Source organism: Enhydra lutris, unplaced genomic scaffold (assembly GCF_002288905.1).
Source record: "Enhydra lutris kenyoni isolate GAN:26980312 unplaced genomic scaffold, ASM228890v2 scaffoldscaffold69, whole genome shotgun sequence".
Classification (NCBI taxonomy): domain Eukaryota; kingdom Metazoa; phylum Chordata; class Mammalia; order Carnivora; family Mustelidae; genus Enhydra; species Enhydra lutris.
The window spans coordinates 3,778,468-3,796,051 of NW_019154153.1; the positions used below are offsets into that span (position 1 = coordinate 3,778,468).

The window sequence follows — 17,584 nt, forward strand, 5'->3', positions numbered from 1 at the left end:
TGGCAGAGTTCTCGCTACCGCGGGCCGATGCAGCCCGAAGCCTGGCTGGGCACTGGATTCAGGGGAGCCTGAGTCCAAGGCGGTGGGAGAAACCGCAGAGAAAAACCGAAAGTCTGTACGCATGAAACCACCACCCCAGGCGCCGCACACCCACCACTCTACCTTCTGTCCGTCTGTGCGCCCCAGAGGCCGAGCCGGGACTGCAGGGCTCACGCAGGCAGAGGGAGGGCGGGGCCGGGACCGCTCCCGGGTCGGGGTCAGACGCGGGGGCGGCGCTGAGGGGCGTGACGGACGAAGGGGGCGGGCAGCGCGCGGCGGGGTCTGAGCGGAAGGCGGGGAGGTGACGGGGCGTGGGGAAGAGTGAGGGCTCCCGGCGGCCTGGCGCCCCGCAGCACGCGCGAAGGGTGCGGCGGGGGGCGCGGGCGGCCTGTTCTGCGCGGGGGCCCGCCACTGGCTGCGCAGAGCTCCGCCAGCGAGCCGAGAGCCCCAAGAGGCCGAGCGGCGGCGCCAGGACCCGGCGGAGCGCGCGCGGCGGAAGCTCGGCAGCCTGAGCGGCGGGCGGCGGGCGGCCGGCAGGTGAGGAGCGGGCGGCGGGCCGGGGGAGGGCGCGGGGGACCCCGAGGCTGCGCGGGGCCGTGCAGGGGCGGGACGCGGCGGGGAGGCGGGGAGGCGGGGAAGGAGGGGCTCCGGGAGGCAGGGCCGGGCCCGGCCAGGCGGCGAGGCCTGGGATCCGCCACTCCTTCCTCGCGGGAGGCCCGGCGCCGAGCCGGGCCGCGGCCGCCGTCCGCACAGGCCTGCGACCCGGCTGCCATCCCGCCGCGCCGCGCGGCGCCGAGCCTCTGCCCCGAGTCTGACGGGCCCCTCCCCGCTCGCCAGCACCCCTGGAGCCGCTCTCCCCCGCGGCGTGAGGCCGAGGCCGGGGTGCGGGGAGGGCCCTGCCGGCCCGCGGGACTCGGGGCCCCGGGCTCCAGCCCGCCCTCCCCGTCGCGGCCCGCCGGTCCCGTGACCCTCACAGGCCCTTGCACCCTCTGGCCCCTGCAAGCGGGCTCGACCGAGTCCTCGGACCCCCCTTCAGCAGCTCCCTTCCCTCCCCGGCCCCTCTTAGTTGACCTGTCTCGCTGCTTTCCCGAGCTTGCTTCCTGGCTGCGCCCGGCCTTGCTGTTAACCTGGGCGGCTGAGGGCCCTGGGAGCGGGGGTCCAGGGATGGTTTGTGGAAGGAGTCCGTGCACTTCTGTGATTAAACAGCACTGAGAGGCGGGTATGGTGTCTGTTATGGTTTTTACCATATTCTGTAAGGTAGTGTCATCAAATAGAAATACGGCGTGAGCCCCACGTTGTAATTTTACAAGTAAGAACAAACAGGTGGGGGAGCTTGGGTGGTTCAGTTGGTTAAACGTCTGCGCTCACCTCAGGTAATGATCCCAGAGCCCTGGGATCGAGTCCCGCGTGGAGCTCCCTGCTCAGTGGGGAACCTGCTTCTCCCTCTCCCTCTGCTCCTCTACCTGCCTGCTCTCGTTCTCCCGCGCGCTCTCTCAAATAAGTAAAATATTAAAAAAAAAAAAAAAAAAGGTGAAATCGGTTTAGTAATAGATGTTCTTTAACTCTGTATATCTAAAATATGGTCATTTCAGCCTGTAATCAATATAAAAATTTTAATGGGATATTCTACATTTTTTTTCCCTACTAAGTCTTTGAGATTTGGTGTACGTTTTGCACTTACACCACCCTCCCCTCCGGCAGGCCACGTGCAGCTAGAGATTAGCATATTGGACAGCTTGGGCATAAGGGCTTTGGAGCAAACTTCTTGGTGGGGTATGCAGTGTTTATCACAATCTAGCTTTTTAATTTTTTCCTGCTAATGGCTCAAGGATAGTTATACCCTTATCACTCAGCACCACTTGCCCTTCCCTACACACCTTTGTTCAAGTCTTTCTACCTGGAATGCTCTCTCCCCAGTGCCTGGCTGGGCCGGGTAGGGAGATGCCATTTCTACTGAGAGCCTTTTGCTGACTCCTCCAACCTCTTCAGGGATTGATGATCACTCCTTCCTCAGGGCTTCTCCCCTAGCCACTAGTATTGTGGCTGAATTAGAGCACTTGTCATGTGGTGTTTGTTTGTGAGGCTGTCTCTATGGCTAGCATAGTGCCCTACTCATCTTTGTTGCCATCATGTCTGGCATCTAGTAGCTGATCCGGAGATGTCTGGAGACCGAATGAATAAACAACTAACCAGCTGTACTCAGTCTCTTTGTTCTTTTTCCAAGATTTTATTTGAGAGAGAGCATGTGCATAAATGGGCAGTTGCAGGGAGAGGGAGAAGCAGACCCCCCGCTGAGCAGGGACCCTGATGTGGGGCTTGATCCCACAACCCTGGGGTCATGAGCTGAGCCAAAAGCAGATGCTCAACCGACTGAGCCACCCAGGCACCCCTCAGTCTCTTAATTCTTGAGTGGACCTGCTACTTCCTTGTTGAGATTTGTCCCTGTATGACCCCCTCCTGTGCACACACACACACAGTTGGGGTAACTTACAAGGAACTATCTCAAAATGTACACAGAAGTATCTCCACCTTTTACCCTCTCCTGAGCTTACAGATGGGAAAACCGAGGTACAGAATTAAGTTAGAAAGGCCAGCAAGTTTGCATCAATATGAATATAAATGGGGGGGGGGCTTCTTGAAAGGAGTGCAGTGGTCTCAGAGGGTTAGGTTCCTGGCTTAGGCATCAGCTGGCCCCACTTGGGTCATTTGATAGGAGGGAAGAGAAGTGGGGAAGTGAGGAGTGACTCTCTGGCCCAGATGAGGATGCTGGGCAGCTTCAGGTCTTACTGAGGATGTCACTGCCCAAGAAGAAGTTGAAGAGCAGACCCCGAGGTCTGGTAGGAGGGAACAAGCCCGGGGAGAAGGAAGGGCTGGGGAAGCCAGCAGAGGGAGCAAAGGAGTAAGCTTCAGCTTGGAGAAGATGGTGTGCTGTGTTGGGAAGAACCACTTCTTGGAGAGTGGTGCCATGCTCAAGACTACAGAATGGGAGATGGGAAGAATCAGAGGTTCAGAGAAGGCAAGCGACTTACCCCAAGTCAAACCATTCTTTAAGCCCCCGTGAGGCCTCCTCAGCCCTCCCTTTTACACTTACCCTGCCCCACCTCCACCTGTGTTGCACTCAGGGGCCCCAACATGGGGCCAGAGAGAAAAGGTCTGTAGCACAGTGCCAGCTCTGATTAATGTCTTCCTCACCGTCTTCTACTGAGGGGCTGTGATTAGGCCTATTTATAGGGGCCCAGAGCCTTAATATTCTGCCTGGTACATCTCTTGCCGATCAAATCAGTGCCGTGTGCAGCATGATTGCTGCTTTAATGGCACCAGGGAGCGGAGTTAATTAAACCCAGTATAAATAGACTCTGCCCTCATCCTGCAATTGGAAGGAGTGTTTTTCCTCCTTGTCCCCCACCCTCCCATGCCCCTCCTTCCTCCTGGCCCCCCCTTAGTTGTAGCCTGGGGGAGCAGAGTCCTATCTCAGGAACAGGTCTTGAGTTCCTCGGGGCCAGAGTGAAAAGAACCCAGGAGTCTGCATTTCCTGTGCTTTTCCAGACCTGGGTATCATTTGGCAGTTGACACACACATTCTCCGCCCCCCACCCCTCAATCCATCCCTCTGCTCCAACCTCCTTTTCACTCTGCAGCCACGGTTTCTTTCTTCTTCGTCCAGGCTTGGGAGGTAGAAATGACATAATGGATGGAAAGGGTGCCTAGCAGAGCAGTGCACTTCTGACTGCTTCTCTCTGGTCTCTGTTGTCATTACCACTTGCCCTCCCTCATTTATCCAACAAGCATCAATAGAGTACCAGCTCCAGGGAGTTCCTGGCCTCCCACCCGTTGCTCTGTCCCCCACTCCCCACCTCCAAAGGTGGGACCTACAGCAAACAGTTCTGCAGCAAACAGTCGCAGGCAGGGGTGGGTGGGGTGGGGGAGTGCTTGGGTTGGGGGCTGGGCTCCGTCCTCCTGGCACTTGGTCCCTCACACTCTCGTTCCCACCCACAGGCACCATGACTCCCACGAGGACCCAGCACTCGTTGGCAGGGCAGACCTACGCCGTGCCCCTCATCCAGCCGGACCTGCGGCGGGAGGAGGCCATCCAGCAGGTAGCCGATGCCCTGCAGTACCTACAGAAGGTCTCTGGAGACATTTTCAGCAGGTGGGTGCTGCCACTCGCCCACACCTGACTGAGGGCTGAGCAGTCAGCATGCGCTCCTCCTCCGTGAACTTGCTATCAGTAGTTACGGAAAGTGCTTATGTCTGTGCTAACTATGCCCAGGGACCACATTAGCAAGAGGACACGGGCCTTTAAGAGCCATCAGTCCCAGATGATAGATACCCCCTGCCCAGCGACCAAAATAGAGGCAAAAAGCAACATGTGTGTTTTCTTACCAGGATTGTGATTGTATGCTTGCCTTTCTCTAAGGGGGGCACTGGAGTTTTAGCACACTGGCCTTTCCCTTCCTGGTATTTGGCACCTGTAGACAGTTTCATGTCCCTGTGCCCAGGAATGGAATGAGGAGAGGGGAGGAAGTCTATCTCCTGGGAGAGGGTGTTGAGTGGTGGGCCCTCCGAGTGCCTTGGCGTGGTCCAGGGAGCTTAGGGTGCCTCTCAGGAGCCTGGTGCCTGGTCACCCCACTGATGTCCCACCCTGAGCCAAACCTGCTGGACCCTAAGGGGTCCCGACGATGTGTGCAACCTGGTTCCTGTCCCAAGGACCTTGTAGTCTAGAATGGGGGAAACACCAAGTTGAGATGGATTGATTCTTCACTGTGTAGCATGAACCGTGTTGGCTTCTAGGGATCTAGAGAAGAGACAGTAAGTAGGCATCAGAACTCCCCAAACCCGCTGAAGCAATTAGTACCCAGTCCGTGGAGCAGGATATGGAGTCGCAGGGCTTAACCGATGTCGTCAGTACCTGATGTTTCTTTCATTCCATCCCAGCTTGCTGTTTCTCTGTTGGCCCCATTCCCAGAAAGGCCTTGGCCTCCAGCAGGGCTGATGCTCCTGCACTCCACGTTCAGGTCCAATAGGAAAGAGGGACACTGGCCTGGCTGGGTTCTCCTGTCTATCCCAGAGCCCCTTGCGGGGGCAGAGGCCACGACACACTGATGGGCTTAGACCCTGTTACCCGCATTACTCCCCGGCTTTAGCCCCAGCTGAAGTGCAGGGCCTGAGCCTGTGGGAGCAGCGGGTTCCCCAAAGGAAATGAGGGCCCTTACTTGAGTGAGGAAGGAGTGGATGCTGGAGAGGAAACCTGCATTCCTGCTATGTGGTCAGGGGAGGCCTCCTGAAGGCCATAGGAGGGCTAGGTTGTGGTTAGGCAGGGGTAGGAATATGGGTGTGCAGGGCCTCTGCTGGGGTCTAGAAATGGGTGCGAATGGCTCAGAGGCCTGAATGGGAGCATGGTGTATCCCAGGCTGCCCAGGGGAGGCTGGCCTGAAGGGGCCGTTTTGTACTGGGGGTGCAGACATTGCTACTTGCCCCATACATTCAGCTCCTGCACTGCGGAACAGGGTGTGAAGGGTCCGCTTTCTCTGGGTCCAAGGGCCTTGCTTCCCCCCTCTGATTGCATGCCCTTGGGAGCCGGACTCTGGGGGCCTCTCGCTGCTTTCTGTGCTCTGCAGTGCTGCGGGAATGTGCCGGAGCCAAGGGAGGGGGATGGACGATGGGGCCAGTGAGCTGTTAGAACGAGTCGGTTAGGGTCCGTGAGGGCTTCCCCTAACAGGACAGGGCTTTGTGCTTGATTTGGGCCTTGGAGGGAGGCTCCGGAGCAGAGAAGCGGTGCCACAGAAGGGTTTAGGGACGGCTGAGCAGGCAGCACTCAGAGTGGCCAGGAGGGGAGGGAGGGGCTTCCAGGGACGCACTGAGAACTGTTGGTTGCAGTCAAGGCGGGGAAGGGGTGAGGCTGCAGTCCGGGGGCTCGGGGAGGGCTGGAGAAAAGACATTTCAGAGAAGTAACGACCGGACATGGTGACAGATTGGGAACAGGATGAAGGAAAGGGAGGGGTCAGGGATAGTGAGGGTGGGGCAGGCCCAGACCCAGCCTTATTTCCCTGCTCCTCCCACCCTCCAGCCTGCCCCAATCCACACACCCCGTGGGCTTTTCCTTTTTCATGGGCTTTTGTCCTGGGGAAGGGACCCCGGCTTGGAATCTTCCCCCTCAAGCTTACTCCACCTGCTTGAAACCTCATGTAAAGAGGCATGTGGGTATCTGTCTCTCCTCCTCACCGCCCCCCTATTTCAGGCCCAGGCCCCTCAGCCCAGGGGCGCCTGTGCCCAGTTGCGCAGGTAGGTGAGCTCATGGGAAATTAGCATTCCGAACTGGCCTTCCTCCTGCTCTGCCGCAGCGGGAGCCGCGAGGAGCCTGAAGAGAATGACAAGTGCCTCTCAGGCTTTCCTGGACCCGCGCCTCCCACTGTCCGGGCGATCTGCCTGTCCCTCACCTGGGAAAAGCCAGGCCCCAAAATAGCCGCCCAGAGACGTCACCTGTCACCTGCTTCGCATGACTTAGATGACGAGGCAGAGGGGGTTGGGGGCTGGAGGGAAGAGGATCTGGACAGCTTCTGTGTGTGGAAGTTGGGGTGCTATCACTTGCCTTTCCCGTCAGCCCTGGGGAGGGATTCCTTTTCTCTGCAAAGCTTTTCCCTTTCCTCTCCTTTGTCTTTCCAGCCCCTCCTTTCTCCCTTCTTTTCCTTGTTTCCCTCTCTCCCTTTTCTCCCTTCCCATCTTCTCCCCTCTGCCCCCCTTCCTCCCCTCCTCCTGTCCTCTCCTGGCTCTGATTGGCACCTGGTGACTCCCAAGGTTAGGAAGCTCAGTCAGCTGCCTGAATAATTAGCAGATCATTCCTAATTATGCCGGGGGCGGAGGAGGTGACACAGGAGCTTTTCAGGGTCCGCAATGCCAAGGGATAGGACCTGCAAGAGGAGGACAAGCTGGTGCTCCCTCCTCCCCAGCAGCCTCCGTGGGCAGGTGGGAAGGCGTGAGGGTGTGCTGATTGCAGGGGGCGGGGAGGCTGTGGCCGGAAATCATCTGTGAGTGGGTGGGGGGTCAGCGTGGGAGGTGGGGACCGGGAGCCCAAGTGGTGGTCCCTGTGGTGCTCCGGGAGGAGGAGTGGCTTCCTGTCACCCTGCCCCTGCCTTCCTGGTGTTCCCTGTGAAGTGCCTGTTTCCTGGGCCTGGACTGTCCTCCCCCATGTCTGCTCAGCACCTGGAGTCCCTCATCCATCCTAACCTCGTGGGTGGTACTAGCACCTGATTCACCAGCTAGCTCAGGAACATGGCACACCGTTGTTCATTCTTCCGTGCTATAGAAGTCACCAGCCCCGTGTCGCAGCTGAAGAAGCCCGAGGCATAGGCCAGTTCATTGAATTGCTCAAGGTCCCACTGCTGCGAAGTAGATGGTAAACGTACCTGCTTCTGTCCCTGGGAGATGTCTGCTCCCCGGTTCATCTCTGTCCTGGGCTCTGAGCAGACTGGCTGAGCCAGTTCCATTCCTGACACCCACAGAGACCACGCTGGGGTCTGGGCAAATGTGTTTTGGGGACTTGGCTTTAGTGATAAGCTTGGAAACTGACCTGCCGTGAAGCAGACCACCGAGTGAGGGAGCATAGATTAGGAATGGCAAACAGATCACCCTCTTGCCACTACTCCTCCAAACCCTCGTGGAGGGCACTGCTAATCAGTCGTGGCTTTCCGTCCCAGCCGCATGTGGCCTGCTGGTGCTTCCTGTTGCCCCTTTGGCACTGCCACTGCCCATCGTGAGAGCCCTTTCACCCGTGCTCTGCGCTCTTGGCACCACGGCTCCGACAGTGAGAGGTTGGACAGCCTGGGGGCCATTACTTAGACTGGTAGGCTCTTAGATGACCCTGGAAATCCTGTCTGCTTTCCCCTGCCCCCCACAGCAGCCTCCCTCGGAGCATTTCTGATGGGTGCTCATCCGCGGGAATTTGATTTGCAGAGCTCTCCTAGAAGGAAAGTTTACTAGAAAGTTCTCCTTGTGCAGAACTGAGAGCTGGTTCCTTGTAACTCCACCCGCTGGTCCTCATGCTGCCTTTGGGGGTAACAGGGTAAGTGCAGTCGCTTTTCCACCTGCCAGCACTTGTGACGGTTTTGACATACGAAGAGAATTACTGTATTGTCTAAGTCACCTCACCTGTTGCCAGAACACTCAGGACATGAGTAGCTCACTCCTCACCATCACCCTCCTTTGGACGTTCTTGAACTTGTCACTTTTCTTTCACCCAGTATTTGTTACATGTCAGACACAGTGCCAGGTGCTAGGGACACAGCAGTGACTAAGACCTATAGTTAGTCTAGAAGGAATTCAGAGTTCTCTTAAATTGTGGTTCTGGTTTAAAGGGGACACAGCTATAGAGAGGTGGGTGCCCAGCACAGATTAGCTCACTAATCTGGGGTCTGTTTCCTCTCTAGTGCCCCCAAGAGAGTGGATGTCCCCTGTTTACTGAAAGAAGGGAGAAGGGACAAGGAGCTGTGTGCACCAAGATCCCGTTTCCTTCTTAAGCTGCTTAACACACTTTTAGCTCATACTGAGCTCTAGTTAACCAAAACGTCAGGCCTTGCTGCTAACCCTCCATCTTCTGCGTTTGTGCACTGGACTTCTTACACCTAAATGCAGGACCTCATCCCTTGTCAGTTTCGTCTTGCTGATTACAGTCCATCCTTCTGGACTCTTAAGATTTGTGAGTCTTGATTCCCCATGCAGACCATGTTGACCCTCCTCCATTCGCTCCCCCCCAAGTTTACTAACCCAGTGTTGCATGAGCTGGACGAGACCCTGCCAGAGAACTTTGTGCAAGGCTGAAATCAGTCCATTGCTCAGCAGTGTGCTTTGGGCGCTGTTCCTCATCTGGCTCTGAGTTTCTCTAAATGTGCTCCAACCCCCCTAGCTCCATCTCGTCCGCAGGATTTTGTGAGAAGCCGTCAGAATCCTTGCTGACTCAGGATGCACTGTGTTTAAGGTTTTCCCCTGCTACACCAGTCTAATATTCCTGTCAGAAAAAGAAAGGCTGTGAATTTAGAACAATGCTGGCCCCTGGGAGCTGCCTCTTTCTCTTCAGAGGGCTTACAGACCCTCGATTTAATAATCCATTCTGGAAGTTTGCCAGGGTTTATGGTTAAGCTCTGTGTTCACAACTAAGAGAGATCAGCCCTTCTCTCCTTGGTGGAAGAATGAGAACGAAATGTCCTTTGTCCCTCTCCAGTTCTGCTGTCCCTCCCACTCTCCATGTGGACTTCAGGCCGAGCTGTCATATAACCACTGAGGTGGCTTCCGCACCCAGGCCAGGATGGCTGGGCTGGGAGCTGGAAGAGGTAACTTGCGCACAAGTACCCTTTCTCAGCGGACACAAACCCTTCTTCCTGTCAGAAGAGATGGAGCTCATGCAAGTCTGGTGGTTCTTCGTCCTCTCACTGGAAGGCAGCTCTGCCCTCAGTTCTCTGTCTCCTTCGCTGCCCACTCAGCCCAGTCTGTCAGAGAAGACTAAGCTGCTTTGGGTGCCTGCTTGTACCCCAGCCCCCCGCCTCAGTGAGCCCCTGCACATAAGGGGCCGGGAGTAAGCAGGGAGACTGCAGGGAGCCGAGACCCCTGGGCTGTGAAATTGGCTGATCTGGCAGGTTCTCTGGGGGGCCAGAATCTTCTAGAGTTGGTAGGGTTTGATATAGGAAGATGGGTCCAGGGCCTTGACCTTTAAAGAAACCTTTAAAGAAATCCTGGTGTTCCCTGACCCCAGAGACTGTGGGGGCCCCCCTGCCATCACTGTGGCCTCTGCCCTTTCCCGGTAAACTGGCGCTGGCAGTCCTGCCTCTTTCCCACCTGTATGCTCCCTCTGGCCAGGTGGGTGCCGACACGCACCCTCTCTGAATGTGAGGCGTGGAGGTCATGGGCAGGAACTGGAGTTTGTGCAGGTGGGGGAGCAGTTGGGAGGAGGATACCCTGGCCCCTGTTCACCCAGTCCACTCCGCAGGGAGAAGAACCTGGCCATGGCTCAGTAACGGGGACAGTGTAAGTGAGGCTCCTGTGCATTTACGTTGAGGGCACATGGGTGTTCATCACTCATGGAGCCCTCTAGGTGCCGGTGCTGGGAAGACAGTAGGGAACAAAGCCCAGCCGTCTCCCCGTTGGAGAGCGGATAGGCAACAGATGCATGTCTAGTGGCTCCCTGTGAAAGGGGGGGTTGGAAAGTGACAGGTGCACATTTATAGAGGCGGTGGTCAGGAGGTTTTCAGTGAGGAGTGTGCTCGGTGAAGTAAAGAAGCCAGTCCCGGGGCTGTCGCAGGGATGGCACTCCATTCGGTGCAGAGGCCACATGGGAACATGTTTGGCCTGTTCAGGGCCCTGGAGTCCTTGGAGCCCAATGTGCCAGGAAGGGTGGGTGGAAGCCTCTGAGCGAGCCCTCTGGCCGCACATGGGAACCATGGTGAGGACTTTGTCCACCGGAGCCATTTATTGTGTGTCAGGGCAGTTCCACGTGAGTGGGTCTGGGACTTGATTTAGACCCAGCTTTGCCCACCCTCCCTCCTCCTTGGGAGCTCAAGTCTCATCTGGAAATAGGCAATTTTGTAACAAACTATAGAAATGATCCCTGAAAGTATAGTCTTGAAATAGGCAATTTTGTACAGGAATCATGACTATTTTCTCTCCGCTTGCCCCTGCTTGAGGCTGTAAATTCCTGGAGGCAGGGGCCCTGTCCCTGACAGATGGCAAATCCAGGTACCACCCTGGGGCGAGGGTGATTGCCCATTCGTACCCAGAGCTCCAAGGACTCAGTAGAGTTCATTCAGACGCTTCAGAGTAGAGATCTATGCGGAGGTCACCTGGACAGTTAAAGGTCAGCCGTGACAAGCAGGTAACACTGTATTCTAAGGGTCCCTGTGGAAGCCCTTGGCTTTGCGGTTTGCAGATAGAAGCAGGGGTGCAGGAGACTGCAGGGGCTTGGGGAGCAGCCCTCAGCCGCTGAGTTTTGGTTTTTTCCCCCCATGGCAGAATCTCTCAGCGAGTAGAGCTCAGCCGGAGGCAGCTGCAGGCCATTGGGGAGAGGGTCTCCTTGGCCCAGGCCAAGATTGAGAAGATCAAGGGCAGCAAGAAGGCAATCAAGGTAGACCATGTGACCCCGAGTCCCCGTGGCTGGCAGGCAGTCCCAGAAATCCCATCCCTATTCTCTCCCTGTGCTCCTGAAGTTGCCTAGGTCTCTGCCTGCCTTGCCCAGCCACACCTCAACCTTTCCTGCTTAAACCCCCCCTCCCACCACCCTCTGGAGCATCTCTCTGGATCACTCTCTGGAGCATCTTGGACTCCCTGTGTCCCCAGGTGTTCTCCAGTGCCAAGTACCCAGCTCCAGAGCGCCTGCAGGAGTACGGGTCCATCTTCACGGGTGCCCAGGACCCTGGCCTGCAGAGACGCCCCCGCCACAGGATCCAGAGCAAGCACCGCCCCCTGGACGAGTGGGCACTGCAGGTCTGAGGGGCTCACACACTTACAGGGGGTGATCAGAGGTGGTCCTGGGTGTCGGGGAGGAACTGAGGGCTCTATTCCCCGAGAGGACTTGGACTGGGATGGGTGGTCACTTTGGCCCAGTCCTGAAGCCCACCATCCTTGCGCTACTGCCCCTGCCAGGAGAAGCTGAAATACTTCCCTGTGTGTGTGAACACCAAGACTGAGCCTGAGGATGAGGCCGAGGAGGGGCTCGGGGGCCTTCCCAGCAACATCAGCTCCGTCAGCTCCTTGCTGCTGTTCAACACTACAGAGAACCTGTACGGCACACAGCAGGGCCCTGGGAGGGTGGCTGGGTGGCCTGGCCTGGCTTTGTGGGGGCCCCAGGGCGGATGGGGGGACATCAGACTCTGGTGCGTAAGTCTGCAGGCTGGGGAGCCCATAGCCCAGCAGTCTGATTGCCCTTTTGAGGTGTCGACGTCCACAGTATAGACTAACTGTGGCCTGGATGAAGTAGGAAAGCTGGGTCAGGACCCTGGGCCTCAAGCTGATGATGGGCTGCCCGGTATCCCCTCCACCTCTGTAGGTACAAAAAGTATGTCTTTCTGGACCCCCTGGCTGGTGCTGTAACAAAGACCCACATTATGTTGGGGGCAGAGACTGAGGAGAAGCTGTTCGATGCCCCTTTGTCCATCAGCAAGAGGGAGCAGCTGGAGCAGCAGGTAGAGCCCATGCTGCCCGCGGGGGGGGGGGGGGGGGGGGGGGAGGGGGACAAGAAAGCCTGGCGGCGGCCTCTAAATAACTGGTCTGTTGAGCCCCTGCTCCCACCCTGCTGTCCATGGGTATGCACGAGGCCCTGCTGACTGCCCCAGGGTCTAACTGCAGGCCCCAAGCCCCCTTCAGCCCCCACTCGTGCCCCCACCTAATCCTGTAGGTTCCAGAGAACTACTTCTATGTGCCGGACCTGGGCCAAGTGCCTGAGATCGACGTGCCGTCCTACCTGCCCGACCTGCCAGGCATCGCCGATGACCTCATGTACAGCGCTGACCTGGGCCCTGGCATCGCCCCCTCCGCCCCTGGCACCATTCCAGAGCTGCCCACCTTCCACACAGAGGTGGCCGAGACTTTCAAGCCGGGTGAGCAGAGAGCAGCAGTTGGGCAAGAACCCCCTTACTTGGCCACTTGCATTCCTGGGCACCTCACACTTTCCCACACTTCTCTTTCAGACCCAGAAGATGGGGTGCTAACAGCACCCCCACCACCACCACCGCCACCCCCGCCTCCCCCAGCTCCGGCTGTGCTGGTCAACGCTCCCCCACCCCCGCCCCAGCCCATGGCCTCCCAGGTCCAAGGTGCCAGGGAGGAAGACAGCAGTGGCAGTGTGTCTCTAGGTAAGAGCAGCACTAGGGTATGTGGAGGGGTCAGGGTGAGGGGCGTGTGCTCTTTGAGGACGCCTCTAATTTCTGGATCCCGGGAGGGTTTCCTGTAGGTTTATCGCACCATAAATTCTAGACCTTCAGAATAGTTCTGTTTTCAAAATCTTGTTCCCCTGGGTTCATGAAATATTGGCTTTCAAACTCTGTAGCCCCCCAGAATTCTTCTCTCCAGAGTAGAGGGAGCCTGGACGTGGACAGGTAGAGCTGTTGTCCCCCATTTCCAGTTACACCAGTGGGAAAGGGGCAGCTACTGGAAACAGTAGAAGGCTTCAGCAACAAAGTACTCATATCTGTAAATGGCAGGATTTCAGTTTTAGCAGGACATCTCCCCGCCTATTTCCAGCACCCAAAGGTGGCACAGAAACCCCATGTTGGCTCATGTGTCAAGTTCAGACACTTTCTCCATCAGTAGAGTCCCACAGTCCACCTCTGCAGTGGCCCCTAAACTAGGTGGCATTAGGAGAGGGACCAGGGGTGCCCGGACATAGGACTGGCTGAGCTCAGGCAGATGCAAACAGTATCTAGGCTGCAGACGGTCTCCCAGAGCTCAGACTCCCTCACTGGCTTCCTCTTTCAAAAGGAAAGACCCATAGCCAGGCTCAAGGGGAAGCCCCTGGACCCCCAGAACCTCAGGCTGGGCAAGGCTGTCCTGCAGCATGGCCTGCCTGAGCAGCCCTCTTCCTCACACCCTGCCCCCCCCCCCCAAGCTGCAGTCCAGGGAGCTCCCAAGGAAGTGGTGGACCCCTCCAGTGGCCGGGCCACTCTGCTGGAGTCCATCCGCCAGGCTGGGGGCATCGGCAAGGCCAAGCTCCGCAGTGTCAAGGAGCGCAAGCTGGAGAAGAAGAAACAGAAGGAGCAGGAGCAAGGTGAGAGGATCCTCAGCCCGCTCCGGTAGGGGGGCTCTCAGGAAAGGGCCACCTTCTGTCGTAGCTGCCACCAGACTCCCAAGAGGTCAGAGGGGCAGCACCCAGCCCACCCGCCCCATGCTTTCCCCAGGCAGCTGTCCCTAACATTCCCACCCTTCCTGCCTAAGCTGTGGGTTCCTTCCTGGTTTTGTAGCCTGCTTAGAACCTTCCTCTCTAAACTCATAGGAGACAAAGCCTCCCCCAGCTCAGATTCTGCCAGGAGCTGTCTTAGGACATGGCTGGGGACCTGAGCTGCTGTAGGGACTGCAGACCTGGAGGGTTAGCGCAGTCCTGCTTCTCCAAGCCTCTTGAGTCCGCAGGTTCCGTGCGCTGCATCCTGAGTGCAGCACAAACAGAACATTCAGGCCCTGGGGCGCCTGGGGGGCTCAGATGGTTAAGCGTCTGCCTTCGGCTCACGTCATGATCCAGGATGTTAGAATCAAGCCCCGCATCAGGCTCTCTGCCTAGTGCAGAGCTTGCCTTTCCCTCTCCCTCTGCCATTCCCTCTGCTTGTGCTCTCTGGCTATCACATAAATAAAATTTTAAAAGAAAAGAACACCCGGGGCCAAAGCCGCAGTGCCTTTGGGTCCCGAGCTTGAGTTCTAGCTAGATTTCTGAGATTTGCGCTGTGACTTCAGGCAAACTGCCCAACAACCTCTCTGGGCCAGCTTCCTTGTCCGTACAGTGGGGCCCCTCCTCCTTGCCCACTTTGTCTCACAGGGCAGCTCTGCCAGTTTAATAGTGCCCCGGTGCTGGCTCCAGTGACCGCCTGCAGCTCTGGGACCTGGCAGTGATGCCGTGGCTGGGGGGTGGGGCTGACAGGTGTGGAGAGTGAGCAGAAAAGAGGACCAACCCTGAGAAAGTCACCCCAGGGGCAGATTTTGTCCTTGGTCCCCTCATCCTTCTTGACCTGGGACTTCTTCCTGCTACAGTGAGAGCCACAAGCCAAGGTGGGGACCTGATGTCGGATCTCTTTAACAAGCTGGTCATGCGGCGTAAAGGTAGGACACGGAGCCTGGCTGCCTTCCCTAGGCTGCGAATCTCAGGATGTTCTGTATCTTGCACATTCTGCTGCTTTTTTCTTCCTGTTTTTTTAAGTCTCCAGTGGCTGGGTGAACCGGTGTCCCAAACTAACCCCCTCACCCTCCACCTCTGCCCTCCCAGGTATCTCTGGGAAAGGACCCGCGACGGGGGCCAGCGAGGGGCCAGGAGGAGCCTTTGCCCGAATGTCAGACTCCATCCCACCTCTGCCTCCCCCACAGCAGCCACCTGGAGAAGAGGATGAGGACGACTGGGAATCCTAGTGGCTCACTCCTTCCCACCGAGACCCAGATTTAGGTCTCACCCTCACATGGACACGACCAGGATGAGATGCCTGGCCTGTGGGTCTCGGCCCTGCTACCCAGGGAGGAACGGGGACCATGGAGGACTGTCCCAGACCTGCGTCTAGACCTTCTTCAAGGAGTGAGGTAGCCAGTTCTGAGGCCAAGTGGCTGGGAGCGGGGAGCCCTTGTGCTCTCCTCCAGCCGCAGACTGAAATGAGTACGTGCATCAATAAAGCAGTGTCATGCGGGAACCGAGCATAAAGCAAGAGTGCACTTTTACTTAAGGAACCCTGGCTGTCAGGGGGCGAGCGTCTCCTCCAAGCCGACACCTGTCCTCCCGCTCCCCCTGGGCTCAGGCGGCGGGGGGGGGGGGGGGGGGGAAAACACGGGGTGGGCCAAGGGCCCTTCCTCTGGGTCAGGGACAGCAGAGAGGTGTTGTCAACAGGGCTGGCTGTTGCAGATGGAGGGAAGGAGATTTTCACACAGGGAAAAATGTCTCTGTGACAGACACGGGGTCTCTAAAAATAGTCCTGCTGGGAGCCTAATGGCCCTTGGCGTAATGACTGAAGTCAGGGGAGGAGGTGTCTTAGAGTTTGCTCAAGTGGCTGAGTGGGAAGGAGGTGCCACTGACGTGGGAGGAGGACGTGGAGCCAGGCCAAGGGAGCTAAAAATGCTGTGGGACAGGTTAGGGGCCAGCACTGGTTGGGGAAGAGAGAAACCAGCAGGTGGGGGAGTCAGCACATGGCTTCCCAGTTCTTAACACCGAGAAAGGTGGTAGGACTGAGGTAGTCAGAGGGCCCTGGGCAGAAGGAGCCCTATAGACACCAGGGACCTGGGGCTGGATAGAGGGAATGTTCTTGGTTTTGAAAAGAAGGTGAAGGTCTAGAACAACAAATTGTAGCCAGAAAAGGGAAAGGCTAGAGGGCATGTTCTGCCTCACCTGTGAGAGAATGGACACCAAAGGGAGGACAGAGACGCCGCAGTGGAAGACTGGCCGCAAAGCAGGGCAGGGAGCTGGACTCTGGACCGTGGTGAATGGGCATTCAATTCCAGGGAGCCAGACTGCCCTGGGATGGGTCCCAGGATGGCCAGGACCCACTGTTTCTTCAGCATCGACCTGATGTTCTCTTACTGTCTTTTCTACCTGTGCCTAGTCCTGGCAGCCCACTGATTCCAGAAAGGGGCTGGTCTGGTCTCCAGCTGGGCTTCACCTTTTTAGGCTGAATCCCCACAAAGCAGGCATCAGGCAAACATTTCAGGCGAGCAGCTGGAAGGAAGAGGCTGGCATCTGGGCAGTGGTGGGCCATCCATCAGGAAGGGACAGACTTCTCACGATGAAACTGGGGAGATGGAAAAACAGTGAGGCACGAGATCTCACGGGTGGGGGGCTCTCAGAGAGAGGGAAAGGCAGGCCTGACCTTCCTCATAGCAGCAAAGGCAGGACCAAAGGTGGCTTTGACCTCTACACGGTCTCGGATCCAGGCTGGCAGCTTTCCCAGGATAGGTGGGCGGGCATACCGCTGATCCAGAAGCACTATGCTGGCAAAATCCTTCTGGTGCCTGATGGCCCTGCCTAGGTGGGGACAGAGGTTGGGCTCTCAGCTAAACCAGCCTCCCCCACAGTGTATTTCTATCGTGCTCCCTCCTTCCTGTCACCCCATTCTCCTGCCATGTATCCCAAGAGCCAGGTACAATCCCAGGCCTACCTATAGATTGGTTGACAGCCTTCATACACAGATTCTCCACCAAAGCCTTCCCTGGTGGTGGCTGACCTGGGCCTCTGGGCTGGGGAGGGCAGAAGACAGCACCTGTCAGCATGTTCTTCCCCCCCGCCCCGCTCAGTGTTCTGAGAAAATGACCGCTCGGCGTGGGAGAAAGAGCAGCGGGCATCACGGGCACAAGGCCAGCAGCAGCTGCAACAGAGGAGATGGCAGAGTGGCTCCGGAGGGTAAAGGGGTGCGTCCATGCCCTGGAGCGGACGGGAGACACGGGCACACATCGGGGGGCAGTGGGGAAGGCACAGCACTGCAGCCCCGGTATCGCAGCCCCAGAGGCAACAGCACCTCCTCCCAGCCGTCTCCTCCCAGCCTCGGGACACTGGAGGTACTCACTAGGGTCTGGTCCAGGTAGGCCATCTTCTCCTGCAGCTCTGGTGACCTGATGTTTGGGTAGGGCATGCCTACCATAACCACACACCTAGGGCCGAGGAACACGAGGCCGTGGCGCGGGGGCAGTCGGGCCCCCAGTGTGTTTGCCAAGGGCCAGGCCTCACCCTCCTGTCATCAACTGCTACATCCAGCGCTCTGTCACACCCCTCAAGTTGTGCTTGCTGCCTCTACCTCCCTCCACACCGGGAGCAGGTGTGCTTGGCCGAGAGACCCAGTGCAGGCCACATGAATGGAGTCCCCACAAAACTCTGCTCTGCCTAATTTCCACCT

The 17,584-nt window shown here is 57.6% G+C and overlaps 2 protein-coding genes across 4 annotated transcripts in view; one reads left to right on the top strand and one right to left on the bottom strand.

The window, feature by feature from the left end:
• The first annotated feature begins 428 nt into the window (after positions 1-428).
• On the top strand, positions 429-15,402 carry LOC111159836 (WASH complex subunit 1). Of its 2 annotated transcripts, XM_022522474.1 has the most exons (11): positions 429-576; positions 4,035-4,188; positions 11,034-11,145; positions 11,358-11,504; positions 11,664-11,800; positions 12,067-12,202; positions 12,415-12,616; positions 12,707-12,871; positions 13,624-13,782; positions 14,754-14,822; positions 14,986-15,402. In XM_022522474.1, exons 2-11 carry the CDS (start codon positions 4,040-4,042, stop codon positions 15,123-15,125), a joined length of 1,416 nt encoding a protein of 471 aa, XP_022378182.1. In that variant the 5' UTR covers positions 429-576; positions 4,035-4,039; the 3' UTR covers positions 15,126-15,402. The 2 variants fall into 2 exon arrangements, with proteins under 2 accessions (XP_022378182.1, XP_022378183.1); XM_022522475.1 differs by lacking the exon at positions 429-576 and having other exon boundaries at positions 4,034-4,188.
• Positions 15,403-16,401: 999 nt separating this feature from the next.
• LOC111159753 (DEAD/H-box helicase 11) overlaps positions 16,402-17,584 on the bottom strand; it is a 35,055-nt gene continuing 33,872 nt past the window's right edge. For both annotated transcript variants that reach the window (XM_022522336.1, XM_022522337.1), the window contains exons 25-28: positions 17,258-17,342; positions 16,853-16,931; positions 16,565-16,719; positions 16,402-16,486 (exon numbers count right to left, since the gene is read on the bottom strand). In XM_022522336.1, coding sequence (XP_022378044.1) covers positions 16,457-16,486; positions 16,565-16,719; positions 16,853-16,931; positions 17,258-17,342 — 349 coding nt within the window. In that variant the 3' untranslated portion in view covers positions 16,402-16,456. The remainder of the gene's footprint in view (positions 16,487-16,564; positions 16,720-16,852; positions 16,932-17,257; positions 17,343-17,584) is intronic.

Coding starts and splice junctions, on each gene's coding strand:
- LOC111159836 (XM_022522474.1), top strand. CDS start 4,040: ATGACTCCCACGAGGACCCAGCACTCGTTGGCAGGGCAGACCTACGCC. Junction 11,146..11,357: donor GCAGCAAGAAGGCAATCAAG/GTAGACCATGTG, acceptor CTGTGTCCCCAG/GTGTTCTCCAGTGCCAAGTA. Junction 12,617..12,706: donor GGCCGAGACTTTCAAGCCGG/GTGAGCAGAGAG, acceptor CTTCTCTTTCAG/ACCCAGAAGATGGGGTGCTA.